This window comes from Anser cygnoides, chromosome 3 (assembly GCF_040182565.1).
Source record: "Anser cygnoides isolate HZ-2024a breed goose chromosome 3, Taihu_goose_T2T_genome, whole genome shotgun sequence".
In the NCBI taxonomy this organism is placed as follows: domain Eukaryota; kingdom Metazoa; phylum Chordata; class Aves; order Anseriformes; family Anatidae; genus Anser; species Anser cygnoides.
In genome coordinates, this window is record NC_089875.1 from 107626218 (window position 1) to 107644123 (window position 17906).

A 17906-nucleotide genomic window follows, 5' to 3' on the forward strand; every position below is an offset into this window, starting at 1 on the left:
TTGATTCATGTCATTCTTATAGTGAATTTTCACTATACATTCAATTTTTAATTCTGTCTCCATATATGGAGAGAAAATAAAATGTTCTTTACAGGTCATTAATGGGCAGCTTTCATCTTAATATTCAAAGTATCAGGCTGTGTATCAACCTGTAAAATGCTAAAGAACTCCAGCATTTTAAAGGAAGAAAAGAAAAAACACAGGCATTTTTTTTTTCTTTAAAGCCTCTTCTTGCTAAGAGAAAGATTTGTTTAAAGTCTAAACTCAGTTATTGGTGTCTTTCTTACTCCTGAGTGATGCTGTAGCAAAATCACGAGCATTTTGGCTTGATGATCAGCATTTAATTTTTTTTTCACCATAAAATGTTGAAAATACATTTAAGAAAGGTTCTGTACAGGTTACTTAATACATCTAGAATAAGTCACCTTGGAAACTTGTGGGAAATGAAGAAAAGAAACGGCTGGATAATTCACAAACTTAAGTAATTCTATGGACTTGGAAAGCTGGGCCATGAATTCTCACTCAAGCTGCATGGGATATGGAACAAATCAGAAGGTAGTAGCAGGTAGTTTTACATACTTTTTCTTTCTCTTCTTTTCTCACAGAGAATAATTTCTTTAATTTTTCTAAGGTAGAAACATGGTCAAGTCCTGGGCAAGCCCCATAAAAGTGTAGCTCCCTCCAGTATGCAAACCATAATCTTCCCAAGTAGCTGCATTAAAGGCAATAGCTTTAGCCAAGATAAACAGGGAGGACAAACCTTGTTAAACTTGTCATTCAGTGGTATCAGGGTGGATGCAAGCAAGTGCAGCGGCTGGCCAAAAGCACGCAAGGAAAACATCTTGGACCTGTTTTAGTGTGGTAAGCTAGTGAGTAACTTCTATCCACAGGGCTGGAAGTAATACTTCTCCATTCACAGAGCCTGTTGAAGCACTGAATTACACACCCAGCACTTACTCGCACCAGTTCACAATGCGTTGACAGGGTAAACCAGCTTTTCTTGGCTTGGAAAGTGTGGGGCCTACTGGGGCTTTCAAAAAGTATGAATTTTCTTGCCCATGACAATATAAAATTTGAATTCTAGTACAGCCCATTGAAATTTGAGTATAACCCCAAACCTCTCCAGCTATGAACTATGACTATGCCCTTGGTAATGGCTAAGCTGCAACCTGCATTTGGTGACAAAGCTCAGTTTAACAGCATGAAAGAGAAAACATTTATCATGACATATGGTATCAAAAAAAAAAAAAAAGAAAGAATGAGGACATGATTCCAGAGATAACAGGTTGCAGTTTTCAAAGTGGGGATGTAGCCAGTGGAAGATGGGTTTGGTTTACGTTTCCCAAAAGCCTACTTCTGAACTGTCATTAGTGAACAGGAGTCGTACACAAACGCATACAGGCACCTCCCTTCCTTACAGGCCTCCCTAACACTTAGTGGTTTGTGCAGAGTAAAACCACGTAGACACGGGTGTGTTTCTTTGCATTATTGTAATCCAGGAAAAGATTTTATTGCTTGAACAACTCAGAACTCCCTGTCCCTGAGCCTCTTCTGCTGGCTTGTGTGTGCATGTAGCTGCTTCCTAACCTGGCTCTGCTAAAGCAATCCAGCAAAACAGAAGAGCAAAGGGGTGGGGAAGGGGACTCGCACCGTAACTGCTGGCGTCCAGAAGCAGGCTTTTACAGCAGTTGGACTCTGGAGAAAGTCATCCACAACTAGCTAACAGGTCTCAGGCAGCCTTCATTAGGTCTTCTAGGTCTTCTACAAGAAGTAACATTACTATTCCCCCAACACTCAGAGCCCACAGGAAGAATTACCAGAATCGTGGCGATCAACACAAATGAAGTGGTTTCCCAGCCATGCATCTTTGATGATGAATAAATTATTTCCTTTATAATGCTCTTCAGGCTGATTTCCATTCCATTCCATTCCACATTCTTCATTGATAATCATCGATCACTAATAATTGAGATTCATATTCATATATGTAGCAGAACATGAAATGTTCTGAACAATGCCCCAGGTTGGTATATGAGGAAGCTGAAAATTGTTGAAAAAGAAAAAATATATACAAAATCATAGAATTGGGTGTTATTAAATCTATTAAATTCTTGGTTTTCGTTGGAATTTAATTTGCTTGCTTTTGAGCTTCACTTCTCCATGACACTTAAGATTTCTCTGAGATAATGTCTGTTAGGGTCAAATAGGTGTCTGAGAGGCATGATAAACATTACCCAAGAACCTACCAGTTAATCACTGCTTTTGTTGTTGTTGTTGATTTGTTTGTTTTCCAGCTCTGCATAACTATCTTAAACTGCCAGTAGTTTAAGCAAGTACTTCTATATATTATGTGGTACTATTTATTCACAGGAAAAGCACTTTAAGAGGGCATAAATCTTGTTTTATCTGTCAAGTATTCTGGAAACTAAAGGGCAGTATCTGCACTAGGCTAAATGTGACAAGAAAAGCCAGCTAATAATGATTAAAACTGAATAGTAACATGGATCCATGCTAAAACATAATTTTACTTACCAGCTTACTGTAATTGCAAGTCTTCTGTGTATATGCCTGCTTTGGGACGTAGATAATTTTCACTTTTGAGTTTGGAGACATTAGTCAGCAGTACCAAGGTGCTGACCTGTCTCATACTATACAAAAAGGATAAATGGAAAAATTTGCTTCCTATGCCTCAGTGTCCCCCTGACGTGTAAAGCACAGTCAGCACTCTACTGAAGCATAAAGCTGAGCCAGTGTAAAACATATTTTTAAGTTATGCACTTACTGTAAAGAAATTGTCACCTTTGAGCTATTGACTACATACAGATTTCACTGAGCTGACTTCCAGAATGACTCATCTTGGGAGACTTTAAATTGTTTCCCCTGCAGTGCACAATCAGCATGACTTACCAGCAGTCCTCGTGGTCTCTCTGACCTCCAGGATATTTTCTTATCTCAGCGATGCTGATGCTTCTTTTAAACTTGCGTGTATGCTCACCTTCCCAGTAACAAAACTCGCGCTGCCGTAGCTCTGAATGGTACAGGAAGCACAAAGGGAAGCTCCCATATTGCATTTATCAAGCCCTTCCATAGCTCCAGAGTGGCCACGCCGCTACACAGATCCTACTGATGTTTGTATGAATCTCGGTCGTCCCCCAGTACATCAAGGCTGTAGTACGCCAGACAACATCACACAGGTTCATGAAGCCATGGGACCCAGCAAATCAACGAGTCTTGAAGCTGCAGACCTAGCTGCAACCTGCACCTAGCTCCAAGATTAGCTTCCAGAGCCTGTCTCAAAGATGGAACACAGCTGGTTACAGAGACCACGCTGGGCCTGGCGAATGTGAGGGCGTTCAAACAGCGGGCTTCCTGGCTCTGTCAGAACAGTGAAGGTGTTAAATAGCTCAGAAAACTCCAAAAAAAGTTTCCACCAATTCACTTGTTAATAAAAAGTAGCACACGCTGAGATATGTTGCTAACAGGGCAATCTAGTGCTTAAGCTCCAAGCAGCTGGCAAGCTGAGGGGAACAAGGAGGACTGGCAGTGATCCCACAGGCCTTACATACTCCTTGTTTGGTGGCTGTGCTTACCAAGTGGTGCAACAGCATCCTGGGGGAAAGAATTCCTGGAGAGCTAGAAAGGGTGATGACAAATGACAAGCTAACTGGATTACCTAAGAGACACACTGGGACATGACGATGTAAAACTACACGTACAAGTAGGCTCACGTTTCTGAACAAACGTTCAAGGCCTAGACCTCAAAATGGGGGTGATACGACTGAAGTGTCACACTCCATTGCCTTGGCTGTGGAGGCATTGCTACGTAGCTCCAAGCAACCAAAAAAGGGCCACAGGGACATAAAATTGCTGCTCTCTGCCCTTTCGTTTCAGGGGGAAGACGCGTCTTTCCAGAGTTCTTTAGTTATGCAGGAATACATACAGTTAAGGCTTCGTAATTTTGCTCCCTCGTACAGCAGTTCTTTAACTTTCATTTTGAAAGATCACTTTAATCTTGTGGCTTCTGTAGGATTAATGGAACAAGAGCAGTATTGATCAAATCTAGCTGCACACTTGCAATAGCAAGTATTAGACAGTAACTTGACATTCTTACCCTTCTAAAGCAATACTTCCTGCCTTCCAAGGGGCAAAGATTCAAAACCCCAATCTTCGTAACAAGACCTGGTAATTAGCAGCCCTGCGCTAATAAATTACAGTTCCTCTCATCAGTATTTTGGAGCTATGGTTTTACATTCATTGTAGTAATTTCTGGAGTGAACGAGACTGGATGTGTTTAGACAGTGTTCCCATACATCTCAGCAGACTTGTCGCATTTTTTAGATGAGCGTGTCTGAGTACACCATTGTCTACTTTATAGGTAACTTAACAAAAAGTATGAATTAGTTTCAGAACTGCTCTGCCAACGTCTTTTACAGAGATCCAAATGAAAACTTCCCACTCTCATGAGGGATACTTCAAAGCAACAGGCAAAACCCTATGATCTAATGGGACATTGATAATCCCTAGATTAGTTTATAGTGCCATTGCAAGATCATATATACATATGCTCAAATTCCTAACAACCATCTGAAACTGCCTGAGACAAAGCACATTATTTCTAGCAGAAGCTTTGCTGGCCGTGGTGACTCAAGAGAGCCACTGAATGTCCGTCCAAGGTTCAGCATCCCCAAGAGAGCTAGTAAGAGATTCAGACACTTGCAGAGAAATGTCAGTGATGTTTTAAATTTGGCCACTGTTGCCGACTGCCAAGATACTTGAGCTTCTTGCATGTTTCCCAGTCCTTGGTGGAACTATGTTCCACGTCATGTTTTGGTTACAACATCAATCATGCTAAGAAGCGCAAGAATGACAAATTTTTCTGTCCTACACACGCCTGGTGTTCTACCCGGCATCGCTGTGATGGGCTGAGCTTTGGCAGGAGTCCCTGGAACTAGGGAAGTGCAGTACACAACTAGGACAGAAGAGGAAATCTCCTTTCAGGAAGGCTCTTGTGACAGCTGCCACACACTGCTCTGATGGGGTCTTCCTGTCCAGTTTCTGTGCTGGTGAGCTATTGGATGGGAACCAAACAGCAACTTCCCCGTGAATGTCTTGAGTTTCTGGCTCCCAGTCTGACCCCTGATATTTCCAGAAGGTTAATTTGCAGCTTGGCTATGCCAGCTGTGCACTCTTGCGAAACAATAGGACTTGGAATAAGAGAATTTCTATAGATAGATTCAGCCAGGCCATAAAAATGTCCTGTTTGCTGCAATAGCCCTGTTACAAGAGAAAGCGTTTAAACTTCAGCGACTTTAAAACAACTATTCCTTATTCCAGTAATATGTTCCATCTCTCAAGAATTTTAAATGATTACTACTGACAAAAAGGAAACAACACAATCCCCAGGAACTAATGTTGAAGAGTTCTTTGCAGTCCACAGCTCAGCAGATGAAAGCCCCATCTCGCACAGAAGGACAAGCGAGAAGGACAGAGGAGCTGCTTTCCCTTTTCTGTCCTGGGTACAAAACAAGGTTTGCTCACATCATACCATCGGCCAAATTGTTTCCATGTTACAGCTCAGCGTGGCCCACACCATTCCTTTGTTTTGATACAGAACTGCATGAAGTTGAGAACTGAGAAATGCTATGGTACTTCCATCCCTAGAGGCACTCAAAACTCAAATAGACCAGGTCTTGGGGAACTTGTTCCAAGTTGGCCTTGCTTTGAGGGAGAGGTGAGGCCAGAGCATCTCCAGTGTTCCCTACGAGCCCGTATCATTCTGTGATAGCTTCTCAATACAGCCTGCTGTATGTGTAGAGAATGTATAAACTGTGGCTAGTAAATACTGTAATACAGCACATTTCCAAAAATGTCAGGCTTAACAGGGCCCCAGGGATTCACAGTGAACGAGGGCAAGCCATGCAGAGAAGGTGCACCAGACCCAGCCCCGGTACCTGATGGCCTGCCAAACCAGCTCCGCTGAGTCTGCCCTTCCTCCACACACAGCCTTTGCTTGGCTTTCTTTTGAGCAGCCTTTGCCTTTCACATATCTGCCGCAGTAGTTGCCTATGTATTTAAATATTTTAATTAATTACCAGCTTGTCGAGTTCAGGAACTACTTTACCTTACTCAAATAGTTTATTTAAAAATATATATATAATACTCTCCAATTCAGAAAAGGATAGAACTTCCCACAATGTAACATTTTTTTTATATATATATATAAAATATTTATGCATTCAGTGAATGGAAACAGTTTTACTGTATACATTTTTAATGTTGTACTCTATGCAAATCTGCATTACCTAAAAATATACCGTACTTCTGTAAATCAAAACAAGCGGGGAAAAAACACCGTAGCTGTGCATTGGGTTATAATACCTAACAGAAATGATATGCAAGTTTTAGGTTTGGATTTAAGAACCCACAAACAACGTTTTACTTTGCGAGTGCATAAATAGAAGACTGAATACATTCTGGCTCCGTTAAGATGAACTGTAGTAGAGGTTACAAAATGCAAATATATTTATTCATTTTCAGTATTTCAGTGTTTCCAAGTCCACCTTTCATGATAGTGTTAAATAAATCATGGTCCTATCCTTCCAAACATTTCAACACTCTTTAAAAAAAAACAAAAACAAACAAACAAAACTTTAAAGTGAAATGTCCTCCTTCATTGAAGTGTTAGATCATATTTTAAATTACTGCACTCCCACACAATAGTTTATATATATATATATTTTAAATATATATATATATTTATATATATAAAGAGACCAAATAGGAGACTACATTTTTTACTGTCAATATGTTTAACATAGCATACTGTAGTTGTATAAAACATGCATTTTCTGGGATAATTATGAACACATCATGAATGAGCCCACATAAATTATATTTTTTGTACAACTCCAAGTAAAAAAAAAAAAAAAAAGTCAGATTAAGTGCCTCTGAGGCCCTTTATTCCCAGCTATCAGTTCTCAAAACACACTACTGGAATATTTATCTATGCCTACAGCTATGTGCTGGAGAACCAGATTTAAAATTTTAAAATACATCTACAGTATGTTTTATTTTTTCTTTAAAGTTTGTGACAGTCCTTGGATACTGTGTTGTGAAATGTAAAAAATAATCACATATTCTCTTTTTTTTTTTCAGAAATAAAAACACATCTAGGAGAGTATGCAAAAACAAGGCAAAATGAAGTTTTCATAGCACTTAATGAGGGTTAATATAAGTTGATAACTAATATTGAGGTTTGTAAAAAGGGCTGGATGAGCAGTTACATGTATAAGCAAATGGTCTAGGAATTCCAATGTTATCAGACATTGTTTTTGTAACCAACACTTCTCCACCCTCAAAACCAGTCGATATACATTCAAAATAGATTGACATTGATATACTTACTAGGTGTAAAAATAGTGCACTATTTTTTCTGCCACGAAGCAAAATTGCATCCTAAGAGCTGGTAAACCTTCTTTTCCTTAAATACAGAGAATGGGCAAAAAACTTGAAAAAAATTAAATTAAGGCAATTAGGCAAAAACAGGACTGCCCATGATGACAAGCTGAAACTAGTATATACTTCAAAGTTAAACTAGCTGCTTAACATTGACACGCAGCTTCTGATAGACGTGTATGAATGATATAAACTTCAACATTATGGCTTTATACAAGTGCATAGTTGCAACTGCAATAAGTAACGGTATCTGATTAATAAGCATAAAAAAATAAAGTGGAAAGATTTTTAAAACCCTCTTGCAGTATTACAGTACAATATATATACACAGTATAATGGTCACTTCTTACAGATGCAGTCTATATCACTGTGATTGATCTTCCTCCTGTTCTTCTTGCAGACGTGCTGGTGGCATCTTTACGAAAGCTGAGAAGTCAGTTTCTTCAGTTTAAATATTCATTCCTCTCAATCCTTTTATGAAATGTAGTGTGTGTGTCTTGCCGAGAAAGCTTTTGTGGAACAGAGTTTAAAAGGTTACCTAACATATCCTTTTACTATTTACCAGCCATTCCTCATTTGATCAGTCACTCAGGGGAATACAGGAAAACCCTCAGAGATTAGTAATTTATATTGCAGCAAAAATGTAAACCTCTGATATATATAGCACAATCTCTCAGGAAAATATATATTTTTAATATATTTTGGGATATGTTTCAGTCTTGCTGTAACGGGAAGAAAATTATCACCTTGAATTGTGTCTGCATTCACGGAAAGCAGTTAGCTGAAAAAGAAGCAGGAAGTTTGGTCAGTAAAGGCAGTGAATGAAAATCTGACAAGAACACACTTCCTCAAAACCTTCATTTAAGATGGGCTCATCAGCATACTTGGGAGAAGTCATTCCTCTGCATTCAACAGCATCAAGTTACTTAAGTATAGTGCATCCTTACGCATTATGATCCCAAATCAATTAAACCCCCTTGTAATATATGAGGGTAAAGTACAATAGTCAGTAATAAAAGATTAGTAATTTAAAGGCTTTTTATACATAAAAATGCATTATATTTAATTAACGTAACGAGCTGGTATCTCAACTGAGTACATAGCTGAGGCACAGCCCTTGTGGTGCTGTCATTGCCCATTCTTTTATAAAGCTGAGACACACCTATGGAGTATTTAGAAAAATTCTTAAGAGGTCACAGTTTAATATTTAGGTTTTTCTGCAGTGTAAACGCAATATTTCATCAACATGTAAAATGACTAAAACATTGAGAACTACAAAATAATTTCATTCACTCTTTCCAGTACATTCACGTTGCATATTTGAGTAAGCCATGGGGCAAATTAGATCAACAAAACAGCTGTATCTTTTCTAAAGCAGTCAAGGAAACCGTGTCACAGAAGCTGCAAAGCCTGCTTGTTTACATAGTTTTCAAATGCATTGTTAGGTACCCAAAAAGCACAGCACTGCAAAGAGAAGCCAAGTCAAATTCACTTCACAACACAGGTAGAAAAAGCAAAATGCAGAACTCCTGGGATTTCATGTCTGCTAGCCATGGACAAGTGAGTTCATGTTAAAAGTTTAAGAAAAAAAAGCATTTGTGAACACCGATTCTATTTCAGGTAAATATCCAACTTTTAAAACCTCCTTTTTAGCCTAAATAAATTATTTGCAGAGCAAATTATTTGCAGCACTACTAAGATTACTAATACTGCTAGTATTAGCACTACACATGAACAACTACTCTGACAACAACAGGTATTTTGTTTTGGGGGCAGGCAGACATGAATTTTGAACAAAGATCCAAAATTAGAAAAATAAGAACAGTGAAAAGGCAAATCCATCATTTTAATGAAAACAACTTCTCTAAAAATTTGACACTGTGAACAGAATCTCATTTTTGCAGTAAAAAATATTAAAATGAGATCTTGTGTTTTCTCTACTTTAAGAAACAAAATCCAACATAGCATGCTGTATTCAAAGGCAAACAAATCCATTCCTCACTATTTAGATTTACCCCTTATACTTCTTCAGAAATCAAAAACATCGTCATCATCATCATCACCATCAATATCATCAACATCATCAAATGACCAATCCCAGTCTTTAAATGCCAGATCAAGTAATCTGCAACAGGAGGGTTTGATATTTAATGTGTGTCACGCTTCTTATAGAAGACACTTCAAAATTCCATTTGTTATCACTAAACCTTTCTAAAAAGACTGTCTTAAAATAGGTGGGCTCCTTCCTTTGTGTACCATGGAATATGAAGATTCAGTTACCTTTCATGTAAGCCACGAATGCTGTATTCAAAGGAAATGTATCTCACAAATCATTAAATTCTACTGAACACTTACCATATTGATTTTTCCCCAAAAATGTCAGTAGGAAAGACCATCTACATTTCATAAAATTAGCTGCTGTTTTGCTGCAGCTATTGTTGACCCAGGTGCAGTTTTATGCTCAGCTGCCGTCCCTTTCCAGACAATAATGCAAGACTAAATTTTTCCAGTAAAACTCAGTAATTTGGTTGTTGAACAGAACATCAAATAGAACAGTGTCATCTGAATTCACAAACAAATACAGTGAGATTATACTTCACAGCTGTCCTGCAGCTCATTATTTCACATTAGGCAATGCCAAAAAAAGAGGATGTATCACCGTGTTCTCTATGCATCGCTGCCGATGCTCCTTCTATGGTCACCAGAGAATGGAGGAGAGAGAGGCAGGCTTTTTCAGCAAATGAGTCATTTCACCTATTTTAGGCATTCGTTTTGGGATGGGATGAATCATTGTCTAAAGGCATTCATCTTTCTGCTATTATAGAAGGATTTTAGACAAACATCTCAAGTACTAACTTCTCAACTTACAAGAAATGAAATCCAGTCTAGTCATTTCTCCACTGAGCTCAGTGGATTTGAAATCAGGTTTATATGCCAACCTTACGAGGCAGAGATAGAAACTTTATTCTAAAGAAAGCCTTCAGGATATTTTAACTAAAACATGTTACAATGTTTAATATAGTTAATTGCATGCTTTAAACAAAGCAGGTTTCAGTTTTTATTGGGATTTCAGCTCTTAAAGTTTTTACACTTAAATGATATATCCCTAAAAAGGCTCAATATTAATCTATTATACGAACTGTGGTTATCATAATTCCTAAAACACAGAAATCATTAGGTATTAAAATATATTAAAGTTGTTTTTTTTTTTTTTAATTTGGAATGATCCTTTTGGCACAATCTAGTTGAATGCGGAAACTATACGGTCTGTGTGACAAAATTCCTGGCACGGACGGCATTTATAGGACCATATGGGTTGCACGGGACTTCAGGAGGTCTCTCGGCCGACCTCCTGCTCAAAGCAGGGCCAGCTGCGAGGTAGGGCCAGCTCAGGCTGTGCAGGACTCCTTCCAGTCGGTTCTTGAAAGCCTCCAAGGATGGAGCCTGCCCAGCCCCACCAACCCTTCTCCCTGCTGACTGTCCTCATACGGAAGAGGCCCGATGGCCTCTGCTTGATTTTCCCCAGTTGGTCAAAGTCTTTCTCGAATCTGGCGGCTCTAAACTGGACGCAGTATCTCGCCGTAGAATAATGAGTGATATCTCCTCCCTCAGTCTCCTGGCTGAACTCCTTCAGTGCAGTCCCAGAGCCTGCCTCGCTGCCAGGGCATGCTGCTGGCTCATCTCCAGCTTGTCGCCAGCCACTCAGCTCCCGCATTTAGCTGGCAACTGGATCTTCACTCTCAGTGAAGTTTGTAACAGAAAATTAACTATTCCACACAGTAAGTGCTTGCACAAAAACCTCATGGAAGCACCAGTCAGATATTAACTGGCTATAGCAGTAACAGTGATGTTTAAGTGTGTGGTTTCTAATTGAAAGTGTTTACATCCATACAGATTTCCACAGAACTTTGACAGACCTGCATTAAGGTGAGATGACCTCACAGAACTCCACTTTTCCATCTGTAACTCCTGAGCTGACAGGTACATTTTCAAAAGTTAACTCGGAAAGTTTAACTGCAAGCATAAAACTGCTTACACAAAAAAAATATTCATCCTCCTTCTTTTCCTACCATTACTAAACATACAGATAGAAAAATATACTGTTAGGCAAAAAACATTAAAGACTGATTTGGAGTGGATGAGAACCAGAATAGAAAGAAGGGCAAGCTAGATACAGTTCTGAAAGCATTCTGTAAAGAAACATCATGAAGATTGAAAGAAGAAAATTTTCTTTCTGAGAACACAAGCATAGCTGTGGAAAAAGAATCAGAGTATAAAATACACCCTTTATATGTCAACAATAAGAAACAGAATAATGCTGATGAATTAGAATGTAAAAATGCAGAAGAAAAGCTTTTTACTTGTCCCCCAGGTTGTCACGAATAATGTTTCCTTGCTCCAATCCAATTGTTGATATTTTCATTGATTTTGCACAAAGAATCCCTTCAATAATTAATCTCCAAAATGTGGAATTAAACTTTTCACCTCCATGGTTATAATCAAAAAATCTAATAATTTAAAATTCAAATTACTAGGTCAGACCTTCTTTTAAAGGATGGAAAATAAATCATCAAAAATTAGTTTGTATGGAAATTAGGAGGGAAGTGAAGTTATTTTGAGTCTTTTCACTATGTATTTCCCCATATTAAAATACATTTTTTATTTTTATTACTATCTAACTCTTCCTCCCATAAGGCTATTTTGCGATTGCAACAGCATCACAACACCAAGCATGCTTGCACTGCATTCCCCACTGTAAATCTGGTGACTCTTCCAACCCAGTTTTCAACCAGCCAGCTTAGATACTGGTGGCAGTCTGGTCACAGGGACAAGGAGACCAACACCATCTAGCCACTCCCAAATTGCTTCTTGAAGGAACAATTTTAAACCTTTGTTGAATTGTCCATTGCTGCTGGAATACTGCAACAAACAAAGCAAGTCAGACAGACCAAACCTTTCACAGGCTGTCAACAACCAGGGACTATTATGTTTAAGTATTAGCTTTATAACCCTAACTGTTCCTTCCTTCTTAACTAACTGTGCAGTACTCTAGACGATGAAAAAAAAGCAAACTGAAAAAATCCAGAAATTCTGTACTGTGCTATCACTTAACTGCAATCTGCAGAATGTTATCACTTCTGTGGCTGCAACATAGGATTTTGCTCTTTAAAACTGATCCAATAGTAGATTACTGGGTTTTACATGCATATTTATTTCCCAAATTAGAGGAACTTGATGATAAGACTACTCTTTTAGGAAACATGAGACATAAGCATGAGTATTTCTAGGCTAAATAAGGAATTGAAACCAATCCCTCCCTTTGGCAAGTGCTCCAACTACTTGTCCAAACGGTGATCACCACTTCCCATCTACCAGCTCTTTCCAAAAGCATGAGTGATGCTCACACAGATGCCTACCACTGCAGAAAATGGCACCACACTGTGGAACCTGCATGGGCAGAGATGCAAAAGTGAGACTCATCTGAACTATTTTGCTGTGGATGTCCAAGAGTGCTTTATGCTCCCTTTCTTCATTAGGATGTTGTGAATTCAATCCTAAAACCAACTCTTCCTATATATCAACTGTAAGCAGAGTTAGACATAGTTATATACATTTGGTCAGATGAATCACACTCAAACACACACATCCTCAGTCATGGTTCTAACCTCAGAATGGGGCAGGAATTCAACACATTCCTCAAAACCACACAGTATGAAAGAAAAAGATGTGCAGTCTTTAGGTATGTGGAAGACCTTCTGGATCGCTTTTTGAAGGCACCCAGTTTTCTCCTAGGTTCATTAGAACCACAAGTACCTAATTTCATATTGCAACTTCAAATCATGTCCAGTAGTGGCCGTGTTGAAAGTCACTAAACCTTTTTTTTTCCCCTCAAAATCTTCACAACCCTGTCACTGACTCTGCCTAGTTAAATCCCACTTTCCCTACCAGCTGCCAGTTCACGGGAACAGTAAGACACATTATCAATGCATTAGGTTAACTATCATAATGGGTTTTCTTATAACTTAAATAAGGTTTATAGAATATGACATACTAGATCACACATCAGTAGTCAACAACATTTGTGGTCAGTTGCCCATATAAACATGTATCACATTAATTGTAGTAGAATGTTTAAAATAATAAATTAAATAGCAGCTCTTGTGTCACCTTGGTTTGTTTGGAGGAAGCTGTCGACTTGGTCGTCTGATGGACTGGTTTGGCTGTACCTTCATGGAAGTTCTGGGAGAAGATCGAGCAAAGGGGTCTGGTGCTGGAGGCTTCTTGGGTATTTTTTTCACCAGTCGGCTCACCCATTTTTGCTGTTCTTCCGTAGAATTAGCTAACAGTAGTAGATTCTTTGCCGTTGAAATATCATAATACACTGTAATAATAGTTTTTCAAATAAAAAATAATATTGTTATTTCTCTAAACATATACCCACAGCAAAAATTAGTGGTCAGATTACCATACTCTCATAATCAACAAGAGAAATCTGCAGAGAAATCAAAAGCAAAGTGAGGCAGATTTTGCCAAACTTAAAGTTTCCTTATGCTTCCTTATGTTTGTTTACAGGATAACGATTTAGTACTATGGAAGACACATATGTTAAAAAACAAGAAAAGGTAACACAAAGGCATGCCTGATCACCAGAAACCACAACCTAAGTCACAAGGAGCAACTTCACTGAATATCATCCATTTCCTAACCCCCACTAACATCATCATGTCAGATAGCAATGCTGCACAACACGCAACAGTGTGAGCAGTCTATCAACCACTAGGCTTTGCTGCATGAAGCTGACAACACAGCAGGTATGTACCTAATTAGCTACACGCTATTCACTCACAGCAGTGAGACAATCCTCTTGTAGACACCTTTAGGAAGTTTGACAGCTACATACCCATAAAAGAAAAACCTCCCTGTTTAAGTTGGTGTTAGACCATTACTGACATTAGGATGTTTTGTCATTCCTTGACTGTACACACAATCAAATACTTGCTAATTACCTTTGCAAGGTGCTATAATCTCTTCTTTTTTATCCATGTGATCTTTGTGACACTTGATATGGCAACGACGACATTCTAGAGCAGGAGGAGGTTTAAACATATGCCACAGAGGTTTCATACAAGCTTCACAATTGGTGGGAAAGTGATAAAGAGTAGGTATAAACTCATGTCCTTTGTGACAAATGTAATTTGACTTCTCTCCCATAGGCTCCACAGGAAATTCCTGTTCCTTTTTGCTCTCTCCTTCATTAGCATATAGAATCTAGAATCAAGGCAAAATAACCTCAGTACTCCTATATGACAAACATATATTCAGAGTAATTATCTAATTAGAAAGACTGAGGAATTACACCAGAATGGATCCTTTCAACAATTTTGTAGTAAATACTTCATTAGACAAAGTTATGAAAATATTTTTGACAATGTGATATACCATGTTTATTACATTAGAGACATTTATTTATTATTAAGTACCTGGAATATCCTTGGAATTTCCTTGGCATCTGCTCTGTACACATCAGTCTGAGTGACTGGCCGGACGTGGAATAGTTTGCTATAGGAAATTATTTCAATAAATACAAAAATTAATGTTTCCAAAACGATAGGCCTATCTTAGAATCCTGCACATGAATTTCCAAACCCTAAATAAAAACAAGTCACAAGTATCCAGCTATACTTACAAAAAAAAATGACAACACTAAAAAACTGACATCATGTGACTTTAGTGATTGCTGGTAGCTTTCTAACACAATCCTCTGCCCACGCTCCAACCTCCGAATAGCCACAGTCTGTATTTGTTAAGGAAATAAATTAACTACGCCACCTGCTTATAAGCGCATGCTGTAAATGAAAATGTACAAACATTGAAAATTACAGTCCCTCAGCTACAGATTTCTTAACATTTCTTGCTACAGTGTGTGAGGTAAGCCTAGCTCAGCTAGTGGAAGCAGTTCAGTCAGGTCAGTTCAGTGGTCTGTGTAGGTCAACAAACATAACAGAGCTTATTGCAAAAGTATGTCCCATTTGACATTGTGGTCTAAGACTGGATCTTTCTAAAAGGCCTTTGGTCAAAGCCTTTCTGACAAAGTCCACCTGCAAATCAGAGGAAGCAATCTTACAGAATACTTACTCTATATCTAATACCATATAGGGATTAGATTGTTCTTTATCTTGTTCGCTGTCATAGAACAGGATCTTCTTACTGCTTACAATTACATACTGTTCAGAGGCAGAAAAGCATACAATACACATTTTACTCCAACTCATCACATCAAAGATATCAGAGCAATTATCACAGATGTCAAAGCAATCTCTATCTATTGTTTTGTTAAATGGTAGCTAAAAGGACAATAGTAGTACTGTATTCTGAGTCCATGATTTGCCAATAAATTCATTGCACTACAGACAAGATTTTTATTACTTGATGCATCAGTTTATGTTATCAGATTAATTGGTATTTAAACAGATTTAAGTATATATGACGAGATAAGAATGGAAGTCGAGGAGAGAGTAACATTACATTCTATTTTACAGACTGAATCTTCACTTGGACTGACAGAATAGTTGCCATCTTACAATGCCTGTTTTACAGGTGCAGTTCACAACTAACAGGCATCATGCTCACCAAGATCACTTATCAGTACTGCTAGCAGTTTTCATAAAACAGCTTGTTATCTATAAGACCTCAAATTTCTAGAATTTTGTCCAGAATGAACACTATGATTGAGCAGTAAGTGAACTAGTATAAAACTGTGCAGGCTATTCTTTGGGTAAAGACCCACCGAAGAGGCTACTGAAAAGCAGTTACCAAGTGAGGGCTGCACATAGTAGATGTGCAGCCACTAGTTTTTATCTCCTAAATAAAGTATTTCTCAAGGGCATCTTCTTCCAGACTACGTTAAGTTCCAGATACATGATGCTATTCAGATTGCTTATTGTTGATTGTATAAATGTCCAACCCCTGTTACTCTCAGACATAGCTATATCACCTAACATATTATACATACATTCACATATATATACACATTTAAGTAATGAGAGGGCATGTATCAAAAAAAATTGAAGTGCTGAAAATCTGTGGTGAGTGTAAAATCCAGTTTATGCATGAAAAAAGATTATATATATATATATATTTACATATATATATATATATATACACATATATCTTTTCTTACCTTTTTAACCCATCCAAATTTTTTAGTGTTATTTCGAACAGGTAGTGATAACCAGCCTTCTAATCTTGATTCTGAAAAAAGAAATATTTAAGAACATAATTATTCACAAAACGATATTTTTGAGACTACTGTGCACTTAAAAATAGTCATTGAAGATCAATAATAAAGCAAAAGAGCAAACATGAGAACATGAACTATTTAAAAATACAATGTCTTGCAAAGTTTATCACAGTAAATTTTCAGGAATAAATTAAATTGCGTATTCCTGAATACAGCAATCACAGACAATGGGATTACAAAAAACTAGTAGGTATGAAGAAGAAGGTAGGAAGAGCAAACTTGCAATTATAGCACACACATTCCCTTAAGTTTTTGCTGTTTTTTTTTTTGGTTTTGGTTTGTTTTATTTTTTTAAGACTTTGAGGTCTATCTAGCTTCACCACTTAGAACAACATCTAAAGATATTAGTAGAGACCACATGACATCCAGTTTTACACAAAAGACAAAACAATGCAAACTACTACCATCAGTAAACATATATCCTCTATATTCCAGGTAAAATTTCACAAGTTTTATATTCTTATTCATATTTTCCGCTCTATACATTTTTCTATTTTTCTAGTTCTGCCTAAATCTCCTAGACTTTCTAATCCAAAATAAGTGATTTTGGGCTAAACCCTAGGCCTTGCCTAAATTCAACTATGCTTTCACACACTTGTGATATTTTATATTTCACCATCACATTAGTCAAATGAGTTTTATCAATAGGATTAATAGGTCAACTGTTTTTTGACACACATTTCAGCAGCAACCAAAATCTCAACAGGATCAGACTTTCCTTGTGCTTGGTAATACACAGTAAGTATCTCACAGACTTTGACACTATTCTTATAGTTCCAAGTTATACAAGAATTTCTTTTCCCTGTGGTTTATTAAGAGAAATTCAATTGTAAACATGATTGGTTTCCCACCCTAGCAGTTAACCTCTCCTGCTGCAGACACCAAGGCTAAAATTCTGAAGCTTTCAGTATAAACAAACACAAATCCATGAAAGGAGCACAAAAATTACCCCAAAGTGCAAATGTTATTTTTTTCTCATCAGATGGCATTTGCAATCCTGTGCCTATATTTAATATAGTGTAACAAATACTAGATATTCATTGAATTTTTGTTACATCTAGAGAGACTTGAGGAGTGGTTATTTACTGAGATGCGTTTTGTCTTCAAATTTTATTTCTCTGTAACCATTGCTATTGATGACACAGTTTAG

At 37.8% G+C, this 17906-nt stretch overlaps 1 protein-coding gene across 3 annotated transcripts in view; it reads right to left on the minus strand.

The window, feature by feature from the left end:
• Positions 1-6113: 6113 nt before the first annotated feature.
• The window catches only part of ROCK2 (Rho associated coiled-coil containing protein kinase 2), a 104020-nt gene continuing 92227 nt past the window's right edge, over positions 6114-17906 (minus strand). For 2 of the 3 annotated variants that reach the window (XM_066994934.1, XM_066994936.1), the window contains 7 exons: positions 16637-16707; positions 15592-15680; positions 14937-15015; positions 14463-14724; positions 13624-13837; positions 9471-9580; positions 6114-8236 (listed from right to left, as the gene is read on the minus strand). In XM_066994934.1, the coding sequence (XP_066851035.1) occupies positions 9484-9580; positions 13624-13837; positions 14463-14724; positions 14937-15015; positions 15592-15680; positions 16637-16707 (812 nt within the window). In that variant the 3' untranslated portion in view covers positions 6114-8236; positions 9471-9483. The remainder of the gene's footprint in view (positions 8237-9470; positions 9581-13623; positions 13838-14462; positions 14725-14936; positions 15016-15591; positions 15681-16636; positions 16708-17906) is intronic. The other variant, XM_066994935.1, reaches the window with a different exon arrangement.